Genomic DNA, 22,252 nt, shown 5'->3' with positions numbered 1-22,252 from the left:
TCTGGTTTATTGTCTGTTTATTGAGAGTCCTTCTCTGGCTCCTCCTTGATGGAATTCTGGAAATAATCCACTGTGTTCAGATCAGGCTTAAACAAGATGATGTAGCATTTAGGGATATAGTAGGTCCCCAAGATCCCCAGACTGGTTGTCAAAACGGTCCCGATCTGGGTAACAGACCTGAGGACCGTCTTCAGCGTGGCAAAAAAAGCGACGAAGAAGATCCAGATGATGAAATAGCTGAGGACGGCGAACGTGATGCCCCTGGCGACGTTGTACGTCTTGCCCGCCGTCTGGACCATGAAGGTGCAGAGGAGACAGACCAAGGCCAGGCAGCCGTTGTAGCCGTGCACGAGGGCGAAGGCGAACCAGGAGCGCGTGTGGCACACCAGCAGGACCTCCGTGGGCAGGGACGCGTAGTCAGGCGCGGAGTAGTCGGGTCCCAAGCGAAGGTAGAAGAAGCAGAACAAGCCCTGGGTGAGGAGGCACAAGGCAACGAGGAGCCAGGCCCTGCGCTGGGTCACCCAGCGCAAGAAGGTGGGGGCACAGCGAGGGAATTCTGTCACCAGGGTGATCTCCAGGGACTTGACCAAGAAGGTAGAGAAGCAGCCATTGAGGCAGAGGGCGTAGACTATCTGCTGGATCGCGCAAAGGTGGTTACTGGGCTTCCCTATGTAGAGGCAGCAGCTGAGAGACAGCAGCAGGAGTGAGAACAAGGCAAAGAGGCTCCGTGTGCCCCCAGAAACCTGCACGAGGGGGGTGTCGAGGTTCTTGTAGAAGAGCGCTGCTGCCAGGCAGGCCAGGGAGGCGGCGAGGGACATGAGCAGCAGCAGGGCGGCGGCGAGCGGCTCGTTCCAGAACAGGTACCTGTGGCCGCGGTCGCGGCAGCGTGTGCTGCGGCCGGGCGCCCACTGGTGCTGCGGGCAGCGGGTGCAGCCGGAGCCGTCTGCAGAGGAGCGGCGAGACCGTCACCTCCCTGTCCCCAGAGGATCCGCGGATCTCTCGCCTCTGTTTCCCTTCCCCAAGAAGGATCACCAGCTTCCGAAACATCCCAGAATTCCATCGTACCCCTCTCTCCTACCCCTTGAGATAAAACTTAGGTATTGTCCTTGTGCTTTCTCAGCTCTGGGAGCTCGACCGGTAGACAGGCACAATACAGTTAAATCCACTGTATTTCTCAGAACTCACCTTTAGTGCTCCAGAAGGTGTTTTCTGGGCAATCTGTACAGTCATAGCAGCAGAGCTGGGATCCTTTTATTTGTCTGAATTGTCCTGGTTCACAATGTCTGAAGCACTCCGATGTCGGCTCCTAGGCAAAAGGAAGAAAAAACGTCAGCCAGAAGCACCTTATCACCAAACAAACTAATAGAAATCGGCTGCGCTGGGATCCCACCTGTGTCGGAGGCTTAGCCAGTGCTGGAAATACCTTTGTCTAGCGTTGCACAGTGGAGATGGATTAAATATTTGCAGAGGAGCAAGAACTGGGTCCCACACAAACCTTGCAGGAGCAGCGTGCAGGCTCAGAGCTCCTCACGAGCAGCCCTGCTGAAGCTGCAAATAACTTTACTTCATTTTGCGATCATTTGTGCTTTTGCCAGCGGTCTTTTACCTTTTGATCGGTGGTGTGAAACTGAATCTGGGACTTATCGATGTACAAGGAATCTCCATAGTCGCCTACAGGCTGATAGGTCAGGGTGCTGTTTTTCCAGGACCAGAATATCAGCTTGTAGCCGGTGTTTATGCTGTGGGATTGATCAAACCTGAATCTTTGGCCGTTCACCTCGAATGGGAAGGTATTCATGAAGTGCAGCAGCTGAGGAGAAAATGCGAATTGACAGTAAATATCGCTACAGTTGATGTTCCTGCTTGGAGGCTGTAAGCTAATGCAGTAAGCTCATTTCTGGCTGAAATCAGTTGTCCCTTATGTGGTCTAAAATTGCAGCGATCAGCCTTCCGGCTCTATTATCTTCTGCTCTATTGTTCCAAGCCCAATTAGTGGGAGCCAGAACACAGCCCTGGAGAGGGGAATGTGTGCAGAATGTAGAGACTGGATCAAAAACGGCTGGTTTTTTTTTTTTTTTCCCCTTGACCTCTCCTCACCTGCCAAGGTCTGACGGGTGCTCGGGGACACGCTCGGCGGGCGCAGCCCAGCGCGCGGTGCAGCGCCGAAGCCACGCTGTAAACCGCGGCGTAAACCGGCTGTATTCGCGAGCGGCTCAGCACGGACGAGACGTCGTCCAGCGAGACGTGGTCGCACTGTTTGCAACGTCTGTCCAGCGTGTCGGGGTTCACCAGGCGCTTGGATTCTCGCGGCTCCTGGCAAAATTCGTCCTGCTGAACGGAGGTAAAGAGGTCGGCAACGTATTTCTGGAAGCCGAGGACTGTGCCTGCTTTCATAATAAAGCCTAAAACTGTCCCAATGCTCTGAATATTTGGGATGGAGGCAGGTATGTCAGACAATAGCCAGGTTTCGGTGCCAATCCAGACTTTCTCGCTCAGTCCCATCCTGATGCTGTGTTCCAGCAGGGCCTGGGCTGGCTGGCTGAAGGCAAAAAGGACAATGATGTTGACTTTGGTCTTGTTAATTATCTTAATGGTATCTTCCAGTTGGTTTTGGGCTTTGGGGTCTGCAAGGTCTGTAGGAATGAGCCCCTCAAATGCGACGCAGATGCTGTGATTTCCAGCTACACTTAAGAAGAGCCCCTGGGCTCCTCGGCCGTACTCGTCGTCGCTTCCGATGCTGGCGACCCAGTTCCATCCAAACTCGTTCAGCAGCAGGACCACGGCTTCTGCCAAGCTGTTCTCGCCGGGGACAGTGCGGTAGAAGGATGGGAACGACTCCGTGTTGCTGAGCCTCTCGCTGCTGGCTCCGTAGCTGACCTGCATGTCAGAGGATGAGAGAGTAAAGAGTAAAGTCAAGGGAAGTGTTCCCGGGCCAGATGACTCTCCACCTTCTTTGCTCAGTCTCGGTGCTCTAGATTTTCAAAAAAGCTGTGTCCCAAGGTTCAGTAATATCTTAGCTCAGGGCTAAATTTTCCTGACTGTTACACCTTTGTATTGCGGTAACTGAGTACTTAGTCACAGGTGTATTTTCCTGGGATCCTCCCAGCTCTGTTATTCCCGTTCCACATGGATCACAGGCAGCCTGCGTTATCCCTCTCCCCCCGGGGAGGTCGGACACTCAAGTGTGTTCCAGAGGGGAATTTAATGACCTGCCCGAGGTCCCTCAGGAAACGTGGCAGAGGAAAGACTGGACTCCGCGCTTTAACATCCCTGGTTCTAAGACCTAAAGCATAGACAGTGTTTATCCAAACCCGTCCCCCATCAAAAAGGAGAATTCTTCCTTCTCTGTAGACTTTCTTTACCTGTGGGATCAAGAAGGAGCTGAATAGTTTGGCTGTTACGAGGCAGAGATCTGACCTGTGTGGCCCGATGACCGCAGTGACGCGGGGCTGGTAGTCGGTGTAGTTGCAGAGGACGCCGATGCCCGTCGTGCCGTTTTGGGTCAGAAATAGCAAACTGGGCTGCAGGGCCACCAGCGGCTCGGAGCAGGTGTCCCACATGTCATAGCCCAGCGTCACTCCCGGGAGAAGCGACGTGGAGTTGTTGATCTGATCAATAGCGAACTTCATCCCGAGAGACCATATCAGCCCTTCTGCAAATAACCTGCGGTTAGAGGAGACAGAGAATTATAGGGTCTGTCGGTGCTGTTACAGTGGGAATCAGCTTATTCCATATTCTCAAACGTTTTAGCATCCGTTGCCAAGCCAGACGTGTGTGGCACTGTCAGCAGAGCGTCCCTGTACTCATGGCCTTTGTACGTTCTGTGCTGTGAGTAGAGAGGCTCTGAGCACCTTTCAAATCGAATTAATCTTGCCTGTCAGCAAATACATCCTCTGTGCTTCACAGCAGAACAAACAGGTGTAGCTTTCATCAAAATGGGGTCAGCTGCATCTGAAGTTTTACTGCGTAGTAGCATCAAGAAAACACAAAGACATTTTCCGTTTCAGGATGAGAACGGGACGGTGCAGCTCACCAGCACCTCAGAGCTCGTCCTTGTTTCCATCTCGCCTTAAACGTTCACCTGTGAGACCCTCAGCTGCTGTCAGGACCCACTTTTCCTTCCTCTTCCCAGCCCAAGTGACTTAATTTAACACGTACTAAGGAACTGAACGTTCCTCTTACCTTTCACACACCACTAACGTGGGCTCGGATCGTGCCGTCAGGTTTCCCGCGTCCATTCCAAACGGGAACAAGCCCCCCAGGATATAATCCCCTGGCTTTCGGAACTGGGCCGACAGGCAGGTGGGTTTGAGCGCCGCTGCGTAAGCAAAGCTCAAGCACAGCAGCAGGTCGGGGACCATTATTTGTCTATTTCGGAGAAAACAGTTCAAAGAAATCTCCAAACAAGTGTGGGAGAGGGAACAGGGGCAGGGGATCCAGGCTCATCCGTTCTCTTTTAAATAGAACTTGGAAAGATTGAAATAATGGGGAATAATTTGTTTAGGAAAATGCATTAAATGTGTAACTCCGTGCTCAGTGGGCAATAGTCAAATACAACAGGCTGTGAGTGTGGGTGGTTGCAAACCATGGGTCTAATCCTGGTTTCCGTACTCAGCGAGCAGCCTTCACTCAGGCAGAGTGACTTGGACGTGGCCTGCACTGAAAGAATGTCACCGTTTATTTTGAAATGAACTTCAGAATAATACGTTGAGTTGACTGAACTAAAGGGTAGTGGTAAGAGACTTACACAGCAGTAATTTTTTTTTTTTTTTTTTTTAAATTCAAGGTCACCTCATTGTGGCGATAACCAAATCTTCCCCAGTGCATCGCGAGAACTCGTCTGGCCCCGGCCGTTCCTGGATCGCAAGGTTGGTGATTTACTCCTCAGCTACACGGCTGTGTGTAGGAAGTTGTTACTGCCTGATCTAAATTTTTCTCACACTGAGCTATAACGTTATCTTCAGTTTAAAAACTTTAGGTACAAGTTCCACGGGATAGTAATTTTGTTTGCGGCATGGTTTGCATTTTTCCTCTCTGGTTTAGACTTTAGAAAACAGGATAGCTCCAAATTAGAAAGTTCAATTTACTGCATTTTATTGGCTTATTATATATACTGTATCATGAAAACTGTGTATACTGCCAAAGCAATATACTGCTTTTGTTACAAGGTTTAGAATATTTTTACATGTATGCAGAGCAGCCAGTACGCTGTAGAAAACCAAGTATATGGGTACTGCAGGCAAGCAGCAGTTGTGGACTTCTATAGCTACATCACATAGATGTTTATACGGATGTCCTTTTAAAGATACCTTCTCCTTAATGGAATATTTGTTAGCTTTAACTCTATAAAAGTTCTTAATACAAATTCAGCTGCACAGAGGCAAAAAAAAAAAAGTGTCACATGAAATCGGGGTGGCAGAGGAGATGGTTTATGTGATGGACTGGCTTACAACAAAGACTTACAACAAAGTTTTTTCCCTACTGAGAAAGTTGGATCCTTTAATGGCAAAAATCAAGTTCCTTTTTGACATTGTTTGTCACAGCAGAGGAATATGTTCCCCCCAACACCACAAAGAAAACAAGCATTTACTCCTCAGAAGCATGTTATTCACATAATTTAATGTCCAGTTAGTTTAATCTCCATGAGGTAATAGTGATTTCCTGAATAATTTGGTGTTACATGAGGCCAAACTGCCTGAGATACAATCAAAAACATGTTCCAGCCTGTGGGATTCTCCCTCTTTCTCCAAATATTCATGTCATCCTCAGCTAACAACATAGTGCTTTTTCAGCTTTCAAAAAGCTAAGTAAATTCCATATTACATACTTCGGTGTGTGCATATATATATATACATATACATACTGTCTATAATATACAGTGATTTGCAATAGAAGCCATAAATAAGCCTGGTAAAATACTGACTTACAGTGCAAGTTCAGATTTCTCCCCAGAGAGAGAAGAAATTTTTGTAGGCATTTGACACATACATTAAAAAAAAAAATCATGAACACGATTTAGAAGCTTGGCTGGAGAACAGATCAGGTCCAGCCTGCAGCCTTAGCTGGATATTTAGTGTTTTGCAGAACACACTAAAACCTGTTCCACATCCCAAGACAGATAAAATAGAGATTCATGGGAAGCGACAAAGAAAGGAGGTCCTGCTTAATGGAATACAGAGGAAATTGGTCCCTTACAGTAACGACATACGCCACCCTTTCCTCCTTTAATCCCAGGGGACACAGAATTAGCAGCAGTCATCAGGTAAGTGTGGGACCACAAGAAAAAGAGCTTTCAGATACACGTTACTCATGATTATATTTTCCAGGTTAAAGCATAATGGAGGGAAACCCCTCCCAGATCTAATCAAGGGAACAGCTTGTAAACAAAAGTGGCAAAGTGAGCTCATGTGTTGTGCAAACGTGTTCAGGCACCACAGCTGAAAGTTGTGCTGTATCGCAAGGTCCTAATGGTGTAAATGCACAGAACCTGCTGAAGTTGCAGAGTTCGGCTTAAAAAAGAAACCAAAACCTCCTACTCCCAGCCTAGCTGGAGACTTGAAGGTGAATCCAGGAGGAGAAAATAAATCCCTTAAGCATGATAAAGAATGTGTTTTTCTTACTGTAGAGCCGGGGCTCTACAGACACACACAGACATACGTATATAGATACCTATAAAAAAAAAGGTGCTTTTTTTTCTGTTTTAAAGTGAGGCATCCTGAGTAGCTTTGCCAGCTCCATCCTGGAAAAGGAAACGGACAGTGACCAGGGACAGAGAACCAGACCCTTGTGCATCTGTGAAAACACACGGTTTTTAGCCGGTTCACTCTCCATCTCTCCGAACGTGGCGCGGCTCTTCCCCATCCCTCCCATCACGGGAGGCTGAGCAGGTCGTGCCGGGCAAAGAGCTCCTGGGTGATGTCGTAGACGTCGCAGATGTGCGGCAAGGCCTCGCCCAGCATGGCCACAGCCTCCTCGGCCGTGCCCACGTTCATCACCTCCAGGAAGGCGTTGCGGGACGGCAGCGTGCAGAACGCCACCGTGGCCGCCTTGCGAACGACCCAGGGGTGGTAGGCGGCCAGGGACGCGTTGTAGGAGTCGGTGCAGATGGCGGCCGTGCGGGCGTCCTCCCCGGCGGTGCGCAGCCCCTCCAGGAAGAGCTGCAGCCAGCGCAGGGCCCGGTGCAGCCGCAGGACGGTCCGGCAGCCGGACTCGGGGTGTCCCCCGCGCTTCTGCACGTCCACCAGCCCGTTGGCCAGCTCGTACTCCACCATGGACTGCAGCGAGGTGTACCGCTCCCGCTGCTCGCCGCGGCTGTAGCCCTCCATGATCTGCACCTTGGCCACCGCGTCCTTGGTGATGAAGGAGAAGATGGTGCCCAGGCTGTGCAGGAACCTGCCGGTGGGGGAGACACAGAGTCATTTTGGTTGGAAAAGCCCCTCAAGATCGAGTCCAACCATAACCCAGCCCTGGCACTGCCCCATGTCCTGAGAACCTCATCTGTCCAGCCCCTCCAGGGATGGTGACTCCAGCACTGCCCTGCGCAGCCTGTTCCAATGCCCCACAGCCCTTTGGGGAAGAAATTGTTCCAAGATCCAACCTCAACCTCCCCTGGCGCAACTTGAGGCCGTTTCTTCTGGTCCCATCGCTTGCTATTTGGGAGAAGAGACCACCGCCCTCCGTGCTGCGCCCTCCGTGCTGCCCCCTCCGCTGGGGTCAGCGGGCAGAGCCGCACTCACCGGATGAGCCCCCGCCAGCCGCTCAGGTACGGCCCCAGCAGCACCTCCCGCCGCTCGGACACGCAGGCCCGGAACGCGGCCAGAACCTCCCGCAGGCTGAACGCGCCCGCAGCGCCCGCCATGGCCCCCCGCCCGCCTCACGTGACCCGCGCCTCCGCCAATCCGCGGCGGCCCCCGCCCCACGTGGCCCGCGGCTCCGCCAATCCGCGGCGGCCCCGCCCAGGCGGGCGGTTCTGAGGAGACGGGGCCGGCGGTGAGAGCGATGGCGGGCGGAGCGGGCAGCGGGGCTGGGGCGGGGGCGGGGAGCGGGTCCGGGGCCTGGGGGGTGTGTGCGGGGCCGGTGTGTGCGCGGGGCCGGTGTGTGCGCTCTGCTGCGGCTTGCGGGGCCGCGAGGGCCGAGGGCTGTCGAGAGCGCCGGGCCTGGGCCTCTGGGCCTGTGTGCCCCTCACGCAGGTTTTCCTGTGAGGAAAGGCTGAGGAGCTGGGGCTCTGGAGCTTGGAGAAGAGGAGACTGAGGCGTGACCTCATTCGTGGTGATCAATATGGAAAGGGGGAGTGTCAGGAGGATGGAGCCAGGCTCTTCTCGGTGACAACCAGTGACAGGACAAGGGGCAATGGGTGCAAACTGGAACACAGGAGGTTCCACTTAAATATGACAAGAAACTTCTTGCCAGTGAGGGTGCCAGAGCCTGGCCCAGGTTGCCCAGGGAGGTTGTGGAGTCTCCTTCTCTGCAGACATTCCAACCCGCCTGGACACCTTCCTGTGTAACCTCATCTGGGTGTTCCTGCTCCGGCGGGGGGATTGGACTGGATGAGCTTTCGAGGTCCTTTCCAACCCCTGACATCCTGGGATTCTGCGATTCCCTGAGGGGCAGCACCGACGGGCCCAGCGGGGTCGTACCTGGACAGGGTGTTGTGGCTGCTCTGAATAAATAAATCAATACCAGCGAGCAGGAGCGTTTTCCTCCCCTGCCTTCCCACCTGCGGGCTAGCCTGCGGTCATGGGCCACAGTGGCGATGATAACGTAAAATCGGCAAAGTAACAGAGATGTAAACCCACATTTTAAGGTTTTAAAAGTAGCATTTCTTATTCAGCACCAGGGGTGTCCCTCCACAGGTCCCCTGCTCACCAGTTGGTCATACATGGCTTACATTGACAGAAAAAATACATATTCGTTACAATTCTTGACAACCATTAACATATTCCCTGCCCATTCTAACACAAGCTGTCTGTTTAAGCAATGCTAAGTAACATTCACGTGTTTGTCAGTTACCTGTTTTAAAAGAATATGTTGTAACTCTATATCAATTTTAAGAATAGGGTATGATTACCAAGCACAAAGATTGTACGGTTACAAGGTTGGTTGATCTTTAAAAGTTCCTGCCTTAATATTCTCCTAAACTATGAGTTCTATAATTCCTTATAATGCTGTTTAATAATTAGAAATACAGGTATCAATGATGGTGACTGTTGAAGACAAACAGGCCTGAACTTCCAGGAGTTGTTATCCTCTGACTTGTGTTTTCTGGCTGTGTTCCCTCTAGGAAGAAGTTGGGCTTCTGCTTGAGTCTTCTGGCTGAAACACAGTTGAAATGGCGGGTGCGAAAACGGCACAATCTGTGCTTCTTGTGGCCCCCATTAGACTGGTTCTGAAATAATTTCCCACGCAGTTTGCGATTTAGAGTTTGTTAAAATGCCTGAAATAAAAGTCACCCCCTTGGGTAAGTCTAGTCTAAAATCATCCTGAAATATAAACAGTGAAAAGCTGTGGAATTTAGAATTCAGAGTAATACATGTCAGGCTGCTGGAGACACACGTGCCTTTCCGTGCCACTGAAGCTGCTCGCGGTTTAGACTGCAATACGCGCTGCAGTTGTGCAGCACCCTGACCTGGTTCTTGTCAGTTTGTCGCTGTCCTCTTGTCTGTCAAGCAAGTAAGACTCTAACAGTCCAACAGCTTTAACAGTGCTGAAGATCTAAAGGAAGCAAATTTTTCTTCTATTTAAAATTTTTTTTTAAATGGGCTGCACAGAGATGCATTTGTGTCCTGAGAGGGCAGAGGCTGTGCCGAGCAGAACTGCTTCATCCTGATGGGATTGGAATGGACTTAGAGCTTAACAAAGGTCTGTGCTTTCACTGAGAGGCAGAGAACCTGGGGACGTGCAGAGCCCTGGGAACTTCCATGCTAATTCTTTCCAGATAAGAGATTGTTTTGCTCTTACTTGAACCTGTGCAGCTGCGGTTGTGCCACAGCGGGCAGAGAACACGTGTGTCCTGTGTCCGACCTGTTGCAGGTTTGGGCGCAGTGGTTCTGCAGCTGGAGGCCGTGTCCTGAGCTCAGGGCTGGGGTGGTTCACGTTTCCTTACCCTCTAACAGATCTTGCTTGGAAGAAAGGATGTAGCCTTGTCCTGCATCAGAAAAGGGTGTGGAAGGTTGCATGGACCTTTAAATGCTTCTTTTTTAAAGATTGTAAATATTTGCAGAGATGTCTTACTTGTCTGTCTTTTTCTTGTGTCCAGGGGCCGGCCAGGATGTGGGACGCAGCTGCATCCTCGTGTCCATCGCCGGGAAAAACGTGATGCTGGACTGTGGGATGCACATGGGCTACAACGATGATGTGAGTACAGTGGAGACGCCCGAATGTTGCATAGACGTTCCGGACTCTTTCTGCATGTAGCCGCGACGGTGTTGCCGGCAGCTCCTGCCGCGTTGCTGACCCTGCTGCGGTCCGCCGCATTATCCCAGTGTGCCTTGAGGCGCATTACAGCACGTTTCCAGTGTTTCTGGTCGTTCACGCCATTGTTTTGTTGGATTAGTAACGTAATATTATATTAACTGGCTTCGTTTGGTAACAGGTAGCCTGTTGTTTTGTGTCTTTGCAGAGACGCTTCCCTGACTTTTCGTACATCACTCAGAATGGAAGGCTGACCGACTTTCTAGACTGTGTGATCATCAGGTGAGAACCCTTCCGAGCTCACACGGGAGACGGGAAAGCTTTGTAAACTGTCCCTCGCAACCCAAATGTGTTTCAAGTCCATCGTTTATATTTTGTCAAGTTCCTCTATGTCATGCAGTGCTTCAAAAAGCAAGATCTGAGAACCAGGCAAGCTGAATTCCTGTGCAGCGTTTCCTGTATCCTTCGTGTCTTTTTGCAGCCACTTTCACTTGGACCATTGTGGAGCATTACCGTATTTCAGCGAGATGGTGGGTTACGACGGGCCCATTTACATGACGCACCCCACCAAGGCCATCTGCCCCATCCTCCTGGAGGACTACAGGAAAATCACCGTGGATAAAAAAGGAGAAACCAACTTCTTCACTTCCCAAATGATTAAAGACTGCATGAAAAAAGTGGTTGCTGTGCATCTTCACCAGACAGTTCAGGTAAATGATGGTTCCTGCACACTCTGCGATCGGACCAACTGGATTGCTGTGGAAGGCAGAGGAATTTTGTTATTTTTTTTAAACGTTTGCACTGTTGGTGCAGGTGGATGAGGAGCTGGAGATCAAGGCGTACTACGCCGGCCACGTGCTCGGAGCAGCCATGTTCCAGATCAAGGTTGGCTGCGAGTCAGTCGTGTACACTGTGAGTACTCACAACGAGATTTATAGATACTCCTCTTAATGGCCTGTCCCGTCACCCTGGGAATAGTAATGCGTTTCTCTTCTTCCATCAGGGTGATTATAACATGACACCAGACAGACATTTAGGGTAAGTAGGAAGCTGAGTTTCTACGAGTTGTATATATTTCTGGCAGAAAGGTTTTAGCACAGCTTCTGCTAATACTCGGGGCTTATTAGCATTGATTCTTTGTTAGCAGACATTTAACAGTGTCTTTGCTGGAAAGATAACGCAGTTTTGAATTATGAGAATGAACAGATTTACCTTGATTCTTCCAGAGAGACCTTAATGTAATCTTCTGTATGCTTGTATTAATCTGTTTTTAAGACTGCATAATAATAGGACTTAGATATTAGAAAGTAAATACATTCAGAAGATACCATGATAATAAAACATTTCAAAGAGAGTGGCAATCACAAACTTTAATGTTAATTTTATTTTTACTAGCATATATGAGAGATTTACAATTTCCATGCTATTTAGAATAACATTTTAATGTATTTAAAACAAGTAATAGACTGGAGAAGAATTGCTTTTCAAAGCCTGTAGTTTCCATTTTGAGCTGGATTAATTTAAAGCAACGTGAGGAATCCTGATGCTGCCACAGAGCTCCTGGCGGCTTTGGACAAGTCGATGCTCACCTGTGCACCTGTCTTCCTCTCTGCAAATGGGGACAGTGACATTTTCCACCCGTCTTTGAGACCTGCAGATCAGAAATGCCACATACTATCAGCAGGATTGCCTTTTTTAAAATTCCTTTTGTTTTAGCGCTGCCTGGATTGATAAGTGTCGCCCGGATTTATTAATAACTGAATCCACCTACGCCACAACTATCAGAGATTCCAAACGCTGCAGAGAAAGAGATTTCTTGAAGAAAGTTCACGAGACTGTTGAAAGAGGAGGGAAGGTACGGCCTTTTCGTAATCTAAGGGATGTGTTTTTTTTCTCTGTAAAGAACTCGTTGGCTCTGTAGTGCTGTATAATTATTAATTAACTTGGTCAGCTGTGTGTGAAGCTGAAGGTGTTTTTATATTCCTCACTCTGCACTTTAAAAGAGAATATTAAACACTTAAACTATGCCAAGAAGAAAACCGAATGATGAGTTAATGAGCCAGTGAGGGGAAATGCTCGGCTTACAGCCTGCAAACACAGAGCAAAAAGGCAAGACTGCCCAGCCAAGCAGATCAGTGCATGTCAAATATCAGTGTTTTTCATCCCAAAACTGCAGACAACACGTTCCTGCAGAGGGGAAGGTCAGAAAATCAGAAAGCGAGGGGAACTGAGGGACTTGCTCAGAAATGATAACACTGTGGTACCATTTATATGCTGTTTGGGTTTCACAGACTAAATTATGCCTCAATTGCAGGTTCTTATCCCAGTTTTTGCCCTTGGACGCGCCCAGGAACTTTGCATTTTATTGGAGACTTTCTGGTGAGTGCAGGCTCTGCTGCGCAGGCGCCAGCTACTTTTGTCCCCCTCATGTTGTCCTGGCAGGTTTCTGTGATCCTTTCACACGTGTTTAGTACCGGTGTTCTCTTCAGTTTTCCTCTGCGTGTCGGCCCATGCTGGCCGTTGCAGAATTACTTCTTTATTTCCTGTGTATTTCCCAGTGTTCCTGACTCTAAGCAGTAAATGAACTGTTTTCTCTCCAGATTCATTCTCTGCTCCTCCCTCAATCAACCAATTGTCCTTTAAAAATTTTGATTGTGTCTTTGCCACAGTGTAAAAGTGTTTTCATGGGAGCAGGAGGAGAGATGAACAAGTATTAAACTTGTGTATAGACATTGTGTGGAAATGTTTATTAGAATACCAAGTGATACTGCTTTAAATTATTACCCCTAGCATTAATATTTGTATTGGAAGGAAGTTGTAGTGGGTGAGGAGAACTGGACTAAACCAACTTAGGAGTAAGTTAATGCATAGTGATGTAGCATTATCAAAATAACTGATTTATAGTTCGTCAAGAGCAGGGTAGGTACAAAAAAAGAATCTTTGGAGACTACTCAGGTTTATGGACTTTCAGTCACGATCTTACTCTGGCCCTCACAGGTATCTCAAATGCTTCTTTCTACAGGGAAAGAATGAACTTGAAGGCTCCAATTTATTTTTCCACGGGACTGACGGAGAAGGCCAATCATTATTACAAGCTCTTCATCACCTGGACTAATCAGAAAATCCGGAAAACATTTGTGCAGAGGAACATGTTTGAATTCAAACACATCAAAGCGTTTGATCGGGCCTTTGCAGACAACCCTGGACCGATGGTAGGTGGGGGTTAAACGAGGTGAATATTGCAGATGTGGGGTGTCGGGGGCTGGTTTCACCACACCACACATTCTCTACCTTTTAATATCAACATCCCATCTGAACGCTTTTATCTGTATAACTGTTACAGGTCTTTATTTCAGTAAAGGTAAAATGCCCTGAGAAAATTTTAAAAAAATGTTTGCATGTTCATAATATCTCTGGACCTGACTGAAATCATAATTTTTACAGTATATTCTTTTAGGTCAGGAGACAGATTCTTTACACCACCAGCTCTTGCTGCTGGTTTTATTTCTGAGTGGTTTCTTAGGCAGTAGCTAAAAGAGGAATCTTGTTGAGTGTGACAGTACCACTATAAAACCTTTCAAAGTTGTTATTGGATGCTGTGGATGCTCACAACAATTTCCTAAAACAGTTGTTTAATTTACGCGAGAATTAGACAAGCTGGGAAAAATAAAGTAGCAAAAAATCCCCATTAGAGCTTTGATGTTTTACGTGTGCTGTAATGTTTATTAGTGGATACCCTCCACAGGTTTAGGATATGTATATTTTAAGTAATGGAAAAAACCCCTTGTTTTCTGTGGTAATTCTTAGTGCATTTTTGAATTCCAGGTTGTGTTTGCAACCCCAGGGATGCTTCACGCAGGACAGTCCCTTCAGATCTTCAGGAAATGGGCAGGGAATGAAAAGAACATGGTAAGAAACTGTGTTTCTTTGAGTGATGCTTTGTGTTGATGTGATCGTGGCATTGGTACATAAGAACAGAGGCTTTCCAGTGAATGTAAGGTGCGAAGAACACAAATTTCCATCAGTGTTTTACTGCTGTGGCTGTTTTTATGTTAACAACAGCTGTGCTACACGTGCAGAGTTTGTATATTTTCCTCATTTCCTTCTCAGGTCATCATGCCTGGGTACTGTGTGCAGGGAACCGTGGGCCACAAGATTCTGAGCGGACAGCGCAAGCTGGAAATGGAAGGAAGACAAATAGTGAGTTTTATTAATGTTTTCAAGTGGGAGGAACTTCAGGTGGTAGTTAGAGACCATGTACTTGTTACAGGAGTACACTGTGTACACTGAAAATATCCAAGTAACATTTTCTTCGGACTAAACAGAGGAGTTTGGGTCTGTTTGTGTGTTCACAAGCTGTAGTGAGGCAAAGCAGTTCTGGGTTCACAAAGCTGCGCTTTGTGCTCCCTGCAGCTGGAGGTGAAGATGCAGGTGGAGTACATGTCCTTCAGCGCCCACGCCGATGCCAAGGGCATCATGCAGCTCATTCGCCAGGCTGAGCCGCGGAACGTGCTCCTGGTCCACGGCGAAGCGAAGAAAATGGAGTTTCTGAAGCAGAAAATCGAGCAGGAGTTTCGTACGTATCGTGCTGGTAGTGAAGAGGGGATGGCAGTAGGAGGAAGGTATTAAAGCCTCGGTGGGGGGAGGTTGTGGCAGAAATGCTCCGCCTGATGCTGTCTGTTCCCGTTGCAGATGTCAACTGCTACATGCCCGCGAACGGAGAGACCACCACGATCTTCACCAACCCCAGCATTCCCGTCGACATCTCCCTGGGGCTCCTCAAGAGAGAAACAGCAACAGGTGACACATTTTTAGTGAATGTATAGTCAATAATGTTTAAAAACAAACACGGGCAGCTACCTTGTTTTCTACTCATTGCCTGTTCATTATGAAAACACAGTCCGTGTGCTTTGACTGGCTTGGTCTGTGAAAACTGAATTGCTTTTATAAACCCAATTCAAGAAAAATCTAAAACCTCTCAAGCCAGGAAGCAGTACGGGAAGAGAGGCGGCAGTTCTGTGTTCCTAAGCAGGGTCTGGTTTGTGTCTAGAGCCCTGATAAGGGTTTAAGCACCAAATACTTTAGCAGCCAGGAGAACAAAGATGTGAAATCTCAGTCTCTGAACCTCAGCAGGGATTCAGAAATGCAATTTATTAAGTCTGATACCAGTCCTTGTGGGAAAGGTGAGCATGTCATCATTAACCGTGTCATCTCTTCCCTCGGCCTTGGTTTAGGTCTCTTACCAGACTCCAAGAAGCCAAAGCTGATGCACGGCACGTTAATGATGAAGGATAACGTAAGTAAAAAAGTTCTTAATGTTCATCTGGTGCCCTCTTACCTGCTGGACTTTTGCAGTGATGAACACAACCTGTGTGCAGCTGACCACAGAGGAACAAAACTTAAGAAAGCGCAAAGAAGTGGCTTCTAAGGGCTTTGTGCTTTTCCCCCGCAGAGCTTCCGCCTGGTTTCTCCCGAGCAGGCGCTGAAGGAGCTGGGACTCACAGAACATCAGTTGCGCTTTACCTGCCGCGTCCACATCCAGGATCCGCGGAAAGAGCACGAGACTGTGCTCCGTGTCTACAACCACCTCAAAGGGTCAGTCTGGTCTTGATGGACTTGAGCTTGTAATTCTTAGTCTGTGTGTCCCATCCGAAATAAATAATTTACCTTCTCTGTTACCAGGGTCCTGAAAGATTATTCCGTGCAGCATCTCCCTGACGGCTCCATAACAGTCGAGTCCATTCTAATCCAAGCCACAGCGCACTCGGAGGATCAAGGAACCAAAGTTCTGCTCGTGTCCTGGACTTACCAGGTAGGAACACTCGGAAACACACTTTCCAACAACCCTGATCTTAACTCCTCGCAGTCCCAGCCTCTCCTACACTGGCGGTCGCTCTGGTAAGGGTGAGTCTTTATCACTCCATTTTTGAAATAGTTTGGAAGAAGATGAGGCAGATGCTGCCATTTCCTTTATCATTTTAGGTTCAGTACAAATCATTTTACAGGAGCTTTTCTGAATCACTTTTCTCTGGGACAACTGAACTCAAGACTCTTTAGTAATTACACTTACTACAATTACAATTAATAACAATCACATTTGTGTTTTGAGGACACTGTAGTATCCAGGTTCTCAACTCCCAGCTGTATCACTACTGCAATGCAGAGTGTGGTATTTTACATTGTATTTCTTGGGTGTAAAACTTAAACAACCAGCAGAAATCTCGTAACACCCAATTGTGGAGAGATTAGATGCTCGTTACATTTTCTTCCTTTCAAAAGTGTACATTCTAGGGCTCTATTTTGAAATACTTTCTTTACAGCAAGGAAATGCCGTCTTAAGTGTAAAGAAAAAAAAAATCAATAGTTCTTTATTCTTTCAGAAAGAATTTCACCTTCCTCATTTTCCTCAGCAGAGACACCTCAGGTCCAGACAAATGGGAGTTTTACCCTGGTATTCTGAAAGAAAACCCAGAAATGCATTGTGCTAACTGGTTGCCATTTTTGAACACCGCCAACATCAGATTTTGCTGAACCCAGGAATTATTTCAGATATTTCTAGGTACCTGCTGTATTTATCGCTCCCATGGGTAAGTGGAAGATGCTTCCATGCTGTTTCTGTGTTCTCTCCAGGACGAGGAGCTGGGCAGTTTTCTCACATCCCTGCTGAAAAAAGGGCTTCCCCAGAGCACGGCGTGAGCAGCAGGGCCACTTCCAAGATATTTCTATTTTATTTTGTTTACACTGTCAATGTTTTTTCCTGTTTTATTTTAATAAAGCGATTACAGTGTTTGTCCAATTACTGCAGTGATGGTCTATATTATTTAGCTGTGATCTTCTCACGTTAGAAACCTGTCTGGGGAGTCATTTTAAAGAGTCCTGAGAAACGAACTGAATTCCCCACACAATAAAGATGTCTAATTGAGGCAAAGTGCCTTTTTTCCCTCTCTGTACCTGCCCCAGTGGCAGCTGCCCAGCCTGCAGGAAAGCTGCTCTCCTGGATGCGGTCTCCAATAAAAATTATTCTTCCTCTGTCTAGAACATAAAAATTGTGCTTAGTTGGAAAGCTCCAGGGCTGGGAAGGTTCTCCATAGTCTATAAATGGGACAAAAATCATATCTCAGGACAGGTAACAGATTAATTTGTCCTAATGCTCCCTCCCGGGCTCTTAGCTGCATTTCACAAGGGTTTGCACTTGTCTCACCAAGCCCAGTTAAGCAGAGGAACACAGGAATCAATACTTTAAATATTTTAGAAAATTCTGAGCAGGTTTTCTCACTGAGATTTAAAAAAAACTCCTCCGAGCTGAGAGCAGGAGACAGAACAGGAGAGGGCAGCGGCTGAACCATCATTAGTGACAAGCGCCCACTCAGCATGATCTAAACTGCATGTAGCAACAATTAATTCAAGTCAGGCCCATCCTAACAAACACAACACTGCAAAGCTTTAGCTCTATTATAACAATTCCAGGTCTGCTCTTGGTTTGTTTGCTGCATCCAGCTTGAATCCAGAGGTGTGTGATGCTGGAAACCCCGTGTGGAAACACTCCTGAGGGAGCTGCTTGATCAACTGATGAGAATGGAGCACAAGCCCTTATTTGGCTGTGGAATGAAACAACTTTCTGCAGAAAGCAGTTTGTGAACCGAGCTGGATCCAGGGAGAAAACGGATCCCTCCAAAACAGGGCAAAGCCAAGCAGGACAGCCCAGCCACTCAGACTTCAGCATTAGCAGCAATTAGGAGGCAAATTTATTTCAATTAACCTTTTCCTGAGTTGTACGGCCTCCCAGAACAGAGCCCTGCATTCTACCAACCCCAAAGTTCACCTAAAGGAGGCAAAAACATGCACGTACGCAAACACAACACGTCTCACCACGTGCTAAGGACTGTCAGAGAATACAGCTCCCCAAGTACTGTCCCCGTTGGCTCATAAAAATACACAGCTAATAAAAATACACGGCACTTGCCTCCAGTCTTGCCTTGGTGTAACACCCAACGTGTGAAAGGCGCAGGTTTCTGAAGTTTGTTTTCAAATAAACAGTAGGAAAGATGAAACCTGTACTTACTTTAAGTAGATCAGTTGATGCCATCTCTGTGTTTTTTGTTTCCATGTCTCTGCTGTAGTTTGTACACATAGGAGGTCTGCCCACGTTTCTGGTCATAGATCGTGTAAACCTTTTCAGACCTGAACCGGAGCCTGAGGCTGAAGCTCCAGCGCTTGCTGGAGGAGGTGAAGTAATACAGGAGGGGGTTGAGGCAACAGTTGACGCTCACGAGGGCCAAGGTGACCCTCCGCATTTTGTAGATCAAGCTGGTAAACGACTTATTCTGGATGACCCGGATTCTCATTAAAAAGTGGAGCAAGTGCGTGAGATGATATGGGAGAAAGCACAAAGTACAGATGGCCAGGATGATGTAGATGGTGCTCAGCGCCTTCCTCTTGCGGACGCTGTGCTTGATCTGGGAGATCCTCTTGGCGACGAGTGGGTAGCTGATCAGAATGATGGAAAATGGGATCACGAACCCAAAAACCAAGGCCAGGATGTTGTAAGGAGCCATGCGGTAAGTCCAGCAACTCAAAGGAAAGTTCTCAAAACACGCCGTCGCATTCCTCTGGCCGCTGTTGTGCAGAGGACCGCCGAGGATCAGAGGAACCACGACACTCAGAGCGACCACCCAAAGGGCTGTGACCACCACCACGTAATGGGCGACTCTAATGCGGATGTAGGTGAAGGGGTGCAGCACTGCGATGTAACGATCGACGCAAATGCAGGTGAAAAAGGCGATGCTGAGGTAGATGTTGATATAGTACAAAGTCCCAGTGACCCTACAAGCCATGTCCCCAAAGATCCAGTTGTTCCGGTTCAGGTGGTAATGAATTTTAAAAGGCAACACGCAAACGAACAAGGTGTCCACCAGCGCTAGGTTGATCATGTACACGTAGGAATGAGCCACGTGCTCTGCTCTGCAGGACAGGCAGTACAGAGCCACCACGTTTTCTATCAGCCCCAGCACAAAGACGATGCTGTAGATGACAGTAAACAAGGAGTACTGGAAATCTGCATCCAAACTGGATTCTGAGCTGGCATTGGCAACGGTCTCATTGGAGACTCCTCCAGGGCAGGAAACATCTGCCATGATTTCCGCAGGAGCGCAGGGATTAAAGTCTCAAACCGGCCCTTACCTCAGGAGGCTCTGGAGGTTTATTTCATCTCGAGTGGGGAAGAGCTGAAGCGATGTTCAGTCTGGTGAAGCCTGTGGTTCAGAGGCCTGTGGTTGGTGTGTTTATTAATAGATGGAAAGTACTGTTGCTGTAAAGAAAGAATAAATCATTTAAAACACAAGCATTTGAAGTTCACACAGTAGACAGAGCATTTACTGGCCTTAAAATCATCACAAGGTTGCAATAACAGAGGTGGTAATTCCTCTGCTCCCAAAAAAAGACACGCAGTGCAGTACAGTTGCCTCCATCAAATATTTAAAAAAAAAAAAAAAAAAGTCTGAGTAACTAAGCTAAACATAAACACCTAAAGAGAAGCCCTTAAAGGTGATGGAGAAATTAAACCAGCCCCAACAGGCACAAAGCTCCTGAATTTGAGCCCCTGAACGCACAAAGACACAAAGGTTGTTGGGTGCTTTCCAAAGGAAACGCTGAGATCGCACTTCCTCCCAATAGCTGTTTATCTAATGAAGTCAAAAGCACCCGAGATGATAACAGGACGATTAGAAAGGAGAAAAAAAAAGAAAAAAAGTGGTTTCAGTTTAAGTTGGCAAGGACACGTCTCTGCTCACCTGGGCCTCTCACCGCACTGCAGTGGGGTTGTACACACACATCAACGCAAACCCAGGCACGGCTCAGCCGTAACTTCACACAGCACGGGACTTGAAATAATCTTTATTCTCAAGAGTTTTGCCAGAGCAAAAGCCACTGAAAATCTCACTTTTCTACGTTCTACTGTCAGGTAAAAGCTCCACGACAAACACGAGGAATTTCTCCAAACAGCACATTAACACAAACCCATTTAAGCTCAACTACAGGAGCAGTGGAAAGGGGGAGGGGGATAGTAAATCACTGCCATGGAGTATTTTACAAGTCAGTCACAAGTTGGTCTTCTACCCAGTTCAATCCGCACTGCGGGAACCCCCCCGTGTACATCCATGTGTCTGAAAACATTCTCATTTTCTGCGAGACGTAACAGAAGCAGCAGAGCCAACGACTAAACATATATTTTCCAAGTACATAGTCACTTTTCTCTTAGAATAATGCACCATTTACTTATCTACCATTTCAAAAGCAGAGTCTGATCACATCCCAAATTCCCAGAGTTGGTTGGTTGGTTATTTTTTTTTTTTTTTTTTGAGTGGAGGGGGCTGTTGTTTCTGACAGACAACCAAAAGGCACCAGTGAGTTCCTGTACAAAGTTATTTCATTTACAAAAAACCACAACAGCTACAAAGTTTCCACTGGATTTTGAGTTCATCAAATTATCAGAAATGTTTTCATATAAACTCACGCTTGAGTCTTTGAACTCTGGTCAAGCGGGAGGTTTTTCTGGTTTTAAAGCATCACCCAGAAAGATCTCCCCATATATTGTCCAAATTGAATCAATTGAAAAGAATTAGCGATGCAACAGCATAAAAAGGAGAAGAATTATAAATAAACCTTGATAAAAATAAGAAGTATTAATGACAGACACAAAAAATGATTCAGATTAGGGGTACAGAAGGTGTCTACTGATGGTATATTTTCTGATGCTAAGAAAGCGTGTTCTTTAATTAAGTGCCTTTAGGTTATTTTTAACAGGTGCTCTGGGATTTAAAAACCAAAGCAAAACCCTGCAGCGGTTCTTTGCGCAGAGCTGGTCAGTTAGTCAATTTTTTACAGACTGTGTGGACAGCTGAGCCCGGGTCAGGTTTGCTGTTGTAACCAGAAGTTGGGAAACATCTGCAGAAACATCAAGAGCAGGTATTTTTGCTCTATTAAAAAGAAAAGAAAAGGGCGGTGCTACCTGAGCCTGCAGCAGCAGTTGGATTGATGAACACCCCAACAGCATTAGTGTTTGGTTTGGTTTTCTGCCCTGTAAAGATTCGTAGTAAATTTAGTTAGAAAGTCAACTTACCAGAGCTCAGCTCATCACCTCTTGCACAAAAGCTGCAGTTGAGTCTCCCCAGAGCGTCCTCAGACCCACGAGGTTGCGCTGAGCTCGGGTTTGGGAACGACGCATCGCTCTGCAGAGAGAAACCACAGGAAAGAGTGAAGACGAGCGGCTGTCGCTCGGGTCCCAGACAAGTGCTGGCCCCGGACGGAGGTGTTGCCCCCCCAGAGCCCCGCGGCTGCGCTCTCGCTTCCCCCTGAAGCGGGGATGAGCCAGACTGTGCTGCCACTCCCGTCCAGGCAAACCACAGCCTAAAAACATAGGGGCACGTTTGGGTTTGATACTGCTTGTGTTGAAAAATGGCAGAATGATCTTGAGGGGCTTTTCCAACCCAAACCATCGAGTCCAACCGTTCCCCCACCCCTGGCACTGCCCCATGTTCCTGAGAACCTCATCTCCATCTGTCCAACCCTCCAGGGATGGCAACTCCACCACCCTGTTCCAGTGCCCGTCCACAGGCTCTCAAGAAGTTATTAAAATTCTTCCTTTATTTATCTGAATGCACTAGTCTGTATCACTGTGAATTGCCACATAACAAAGAACATCCTCTCACCAGGCCGAGCTGTCTGCTCTGACAAACTGCCTTTCTCTGTCGCTCTTCTCTCAGGGACAAAGGGGACGTTAATGACGGCGGTGCCGGGCACCTCAGCTGCACGTCGCTTCCACTGCAGGACAGTGTTTAAAGCAGCT

The 22,252-nt window shown here is 47.7% G+C and overlaps 4 protein-coding genes across 7 annotated transcripts; 1 reads left to right on the top strand and 3 right to left on the bottom strand.

Moving 5' to 3' along the window:
• Positions 1-17: 17 nt before the first annotated feature.
• Positions 18-4,367, bottom strand: TAS1R3 (taste 1 receptor member 3). The gene is made up of 6 exons (XM_065650196.1): positions 4,183-4,367; positions 3,363-3,663; positions 2,098-2,877; positions 1,607-1,810; positions 1,186-1,306; positions 18-943 (listed from the first exon to the last, which is right to left on the bottom strand). Exons 1-6 carry the CDS (start codon positions 4,359-4,361, stop codon positions 18-20), a joined length of 2,511 nt encoding a protein of 836 aa, XP_065506268.1. The 5' UTR covers positions 4,362-4,367.
• A 1,136-nt stretch (positions 4,368-5,503) lies between these two features.
• Positions 5,504-7,858, bottom strand: CPTP (ceramide-1-phosphate transfer protein). Its single transcript, XM_065650097.1, has 2 exons — positions 7,737-7,858; positions 5,504-7,392 (listed from the first exon to the last, which is right to left on the bottom strand). The coding sequence occupies exons 1-2, from the start codon at positions 7,856-7,858 to the stop codon at positions 6,870-6,872; spliced, it is 645 nt and encodes a 214-aa protein (XP_065506169.1). The 3' UTR covers positions 5,504-6,869.
• A 91-nt stretch (positions 7,859-7,949) lies between these two features.
• On the top strand, positions 7,950-17,183 carry INTS11 (integrator complex subunit 11). The gene is made up of 18 exons (XM_065649877.1): positions 7,950-7,989; positions 9,281-9,457; positions 10,256-10,353; positions 10,619-10,692; positions 10,892-11,120; positions 11,224-11,322; positions 11,414-11,448; positions 12,127-12,265; positions 12,725-12,789; positions 13,433-13,622; positions 14,236-14,319; positions 14,521-14,610; positions 14,824-14,986; positions 15,103-15,210; positions 15,645-15,706; positions 15,863-16,005; positions 16,093-16,222; positions 17,041-17,183. Exons 2-18 carry the CDS (start codon positions 9,430-9,432, stop codon positions 17,104-17,106), a joined length of 1,803 nt encoding a protein of 600 aa, XP_065505949.1. The 5' UTR covers positions 7,950-7,989; positions 9,281-9,429; the 3' UTR covers positions 17,107-17,183.
• LOC135997357 (lysophosphatidic acid receptor 6-like) lies at positions 15,103-22,207 on the bottom strand. 4 transcript variants are annotated; one of them, XR_010607428.1, is made up of 5 exons: positions 22,116-22,207; positions 21,527-21,635; positions 18,473-19,717; positions 16,974-17,167; positions 15,934-16,866 (listed from the first exon to the last, which is right to left on the bottom strand). XR_010607428.1 is itself a non-coding variant. In XM_065649878.1 (4 exons), the coding sequence occupies exon 3, from the start codon at positions 19,542-19,544 to the stop codon at positions 18,483-18,485; it is 1,062 nt and encodes a 353-aa protein (XP_065505950.1). In that variant the 5' UTR covers positions 19,545-19,717; positions 21,527-21,635; positions 22,116-22,207; the 3' UTR covers positions 15,103-15,188; positions 18,473-18,482. The 4 variants fall into 4 exon arrangements, 3 of the variants coding, with proteins under 3 accessions (XP_065505950.1, XP_065505952.1, XP_065505951.1); XM_065649878.1 differs by lacking the exons at positions 15,934-16,866; positions 16,974-17,167 and adding an exon at positions 15,103-15,188; XM_065649880.1 differs by lacking the exon at positions 16,974-17,167.
• Positions 22,208-22,252: the final 45 nt, after the last annotated feature.

This window comes from Caloenas nicobarica, chromosome 22 (genome assembly GCF_036013445.1).
Source record: "Caloenas nicobarica isolate bCalNic1 chromosome 22, bCalNic1.hap1, whole genome shotgun sequence".
Lineage (NCBI taxonomy): Eukaryota > Metazoa > Chordata > Aves > Columbiformes > Columbidae > Caloenas > Caloenas nicobarica.
Note: the sequence above shows the minus strand (reverse complement) of the source record. Positions and strands in the feature narration are given on the sequence as shown.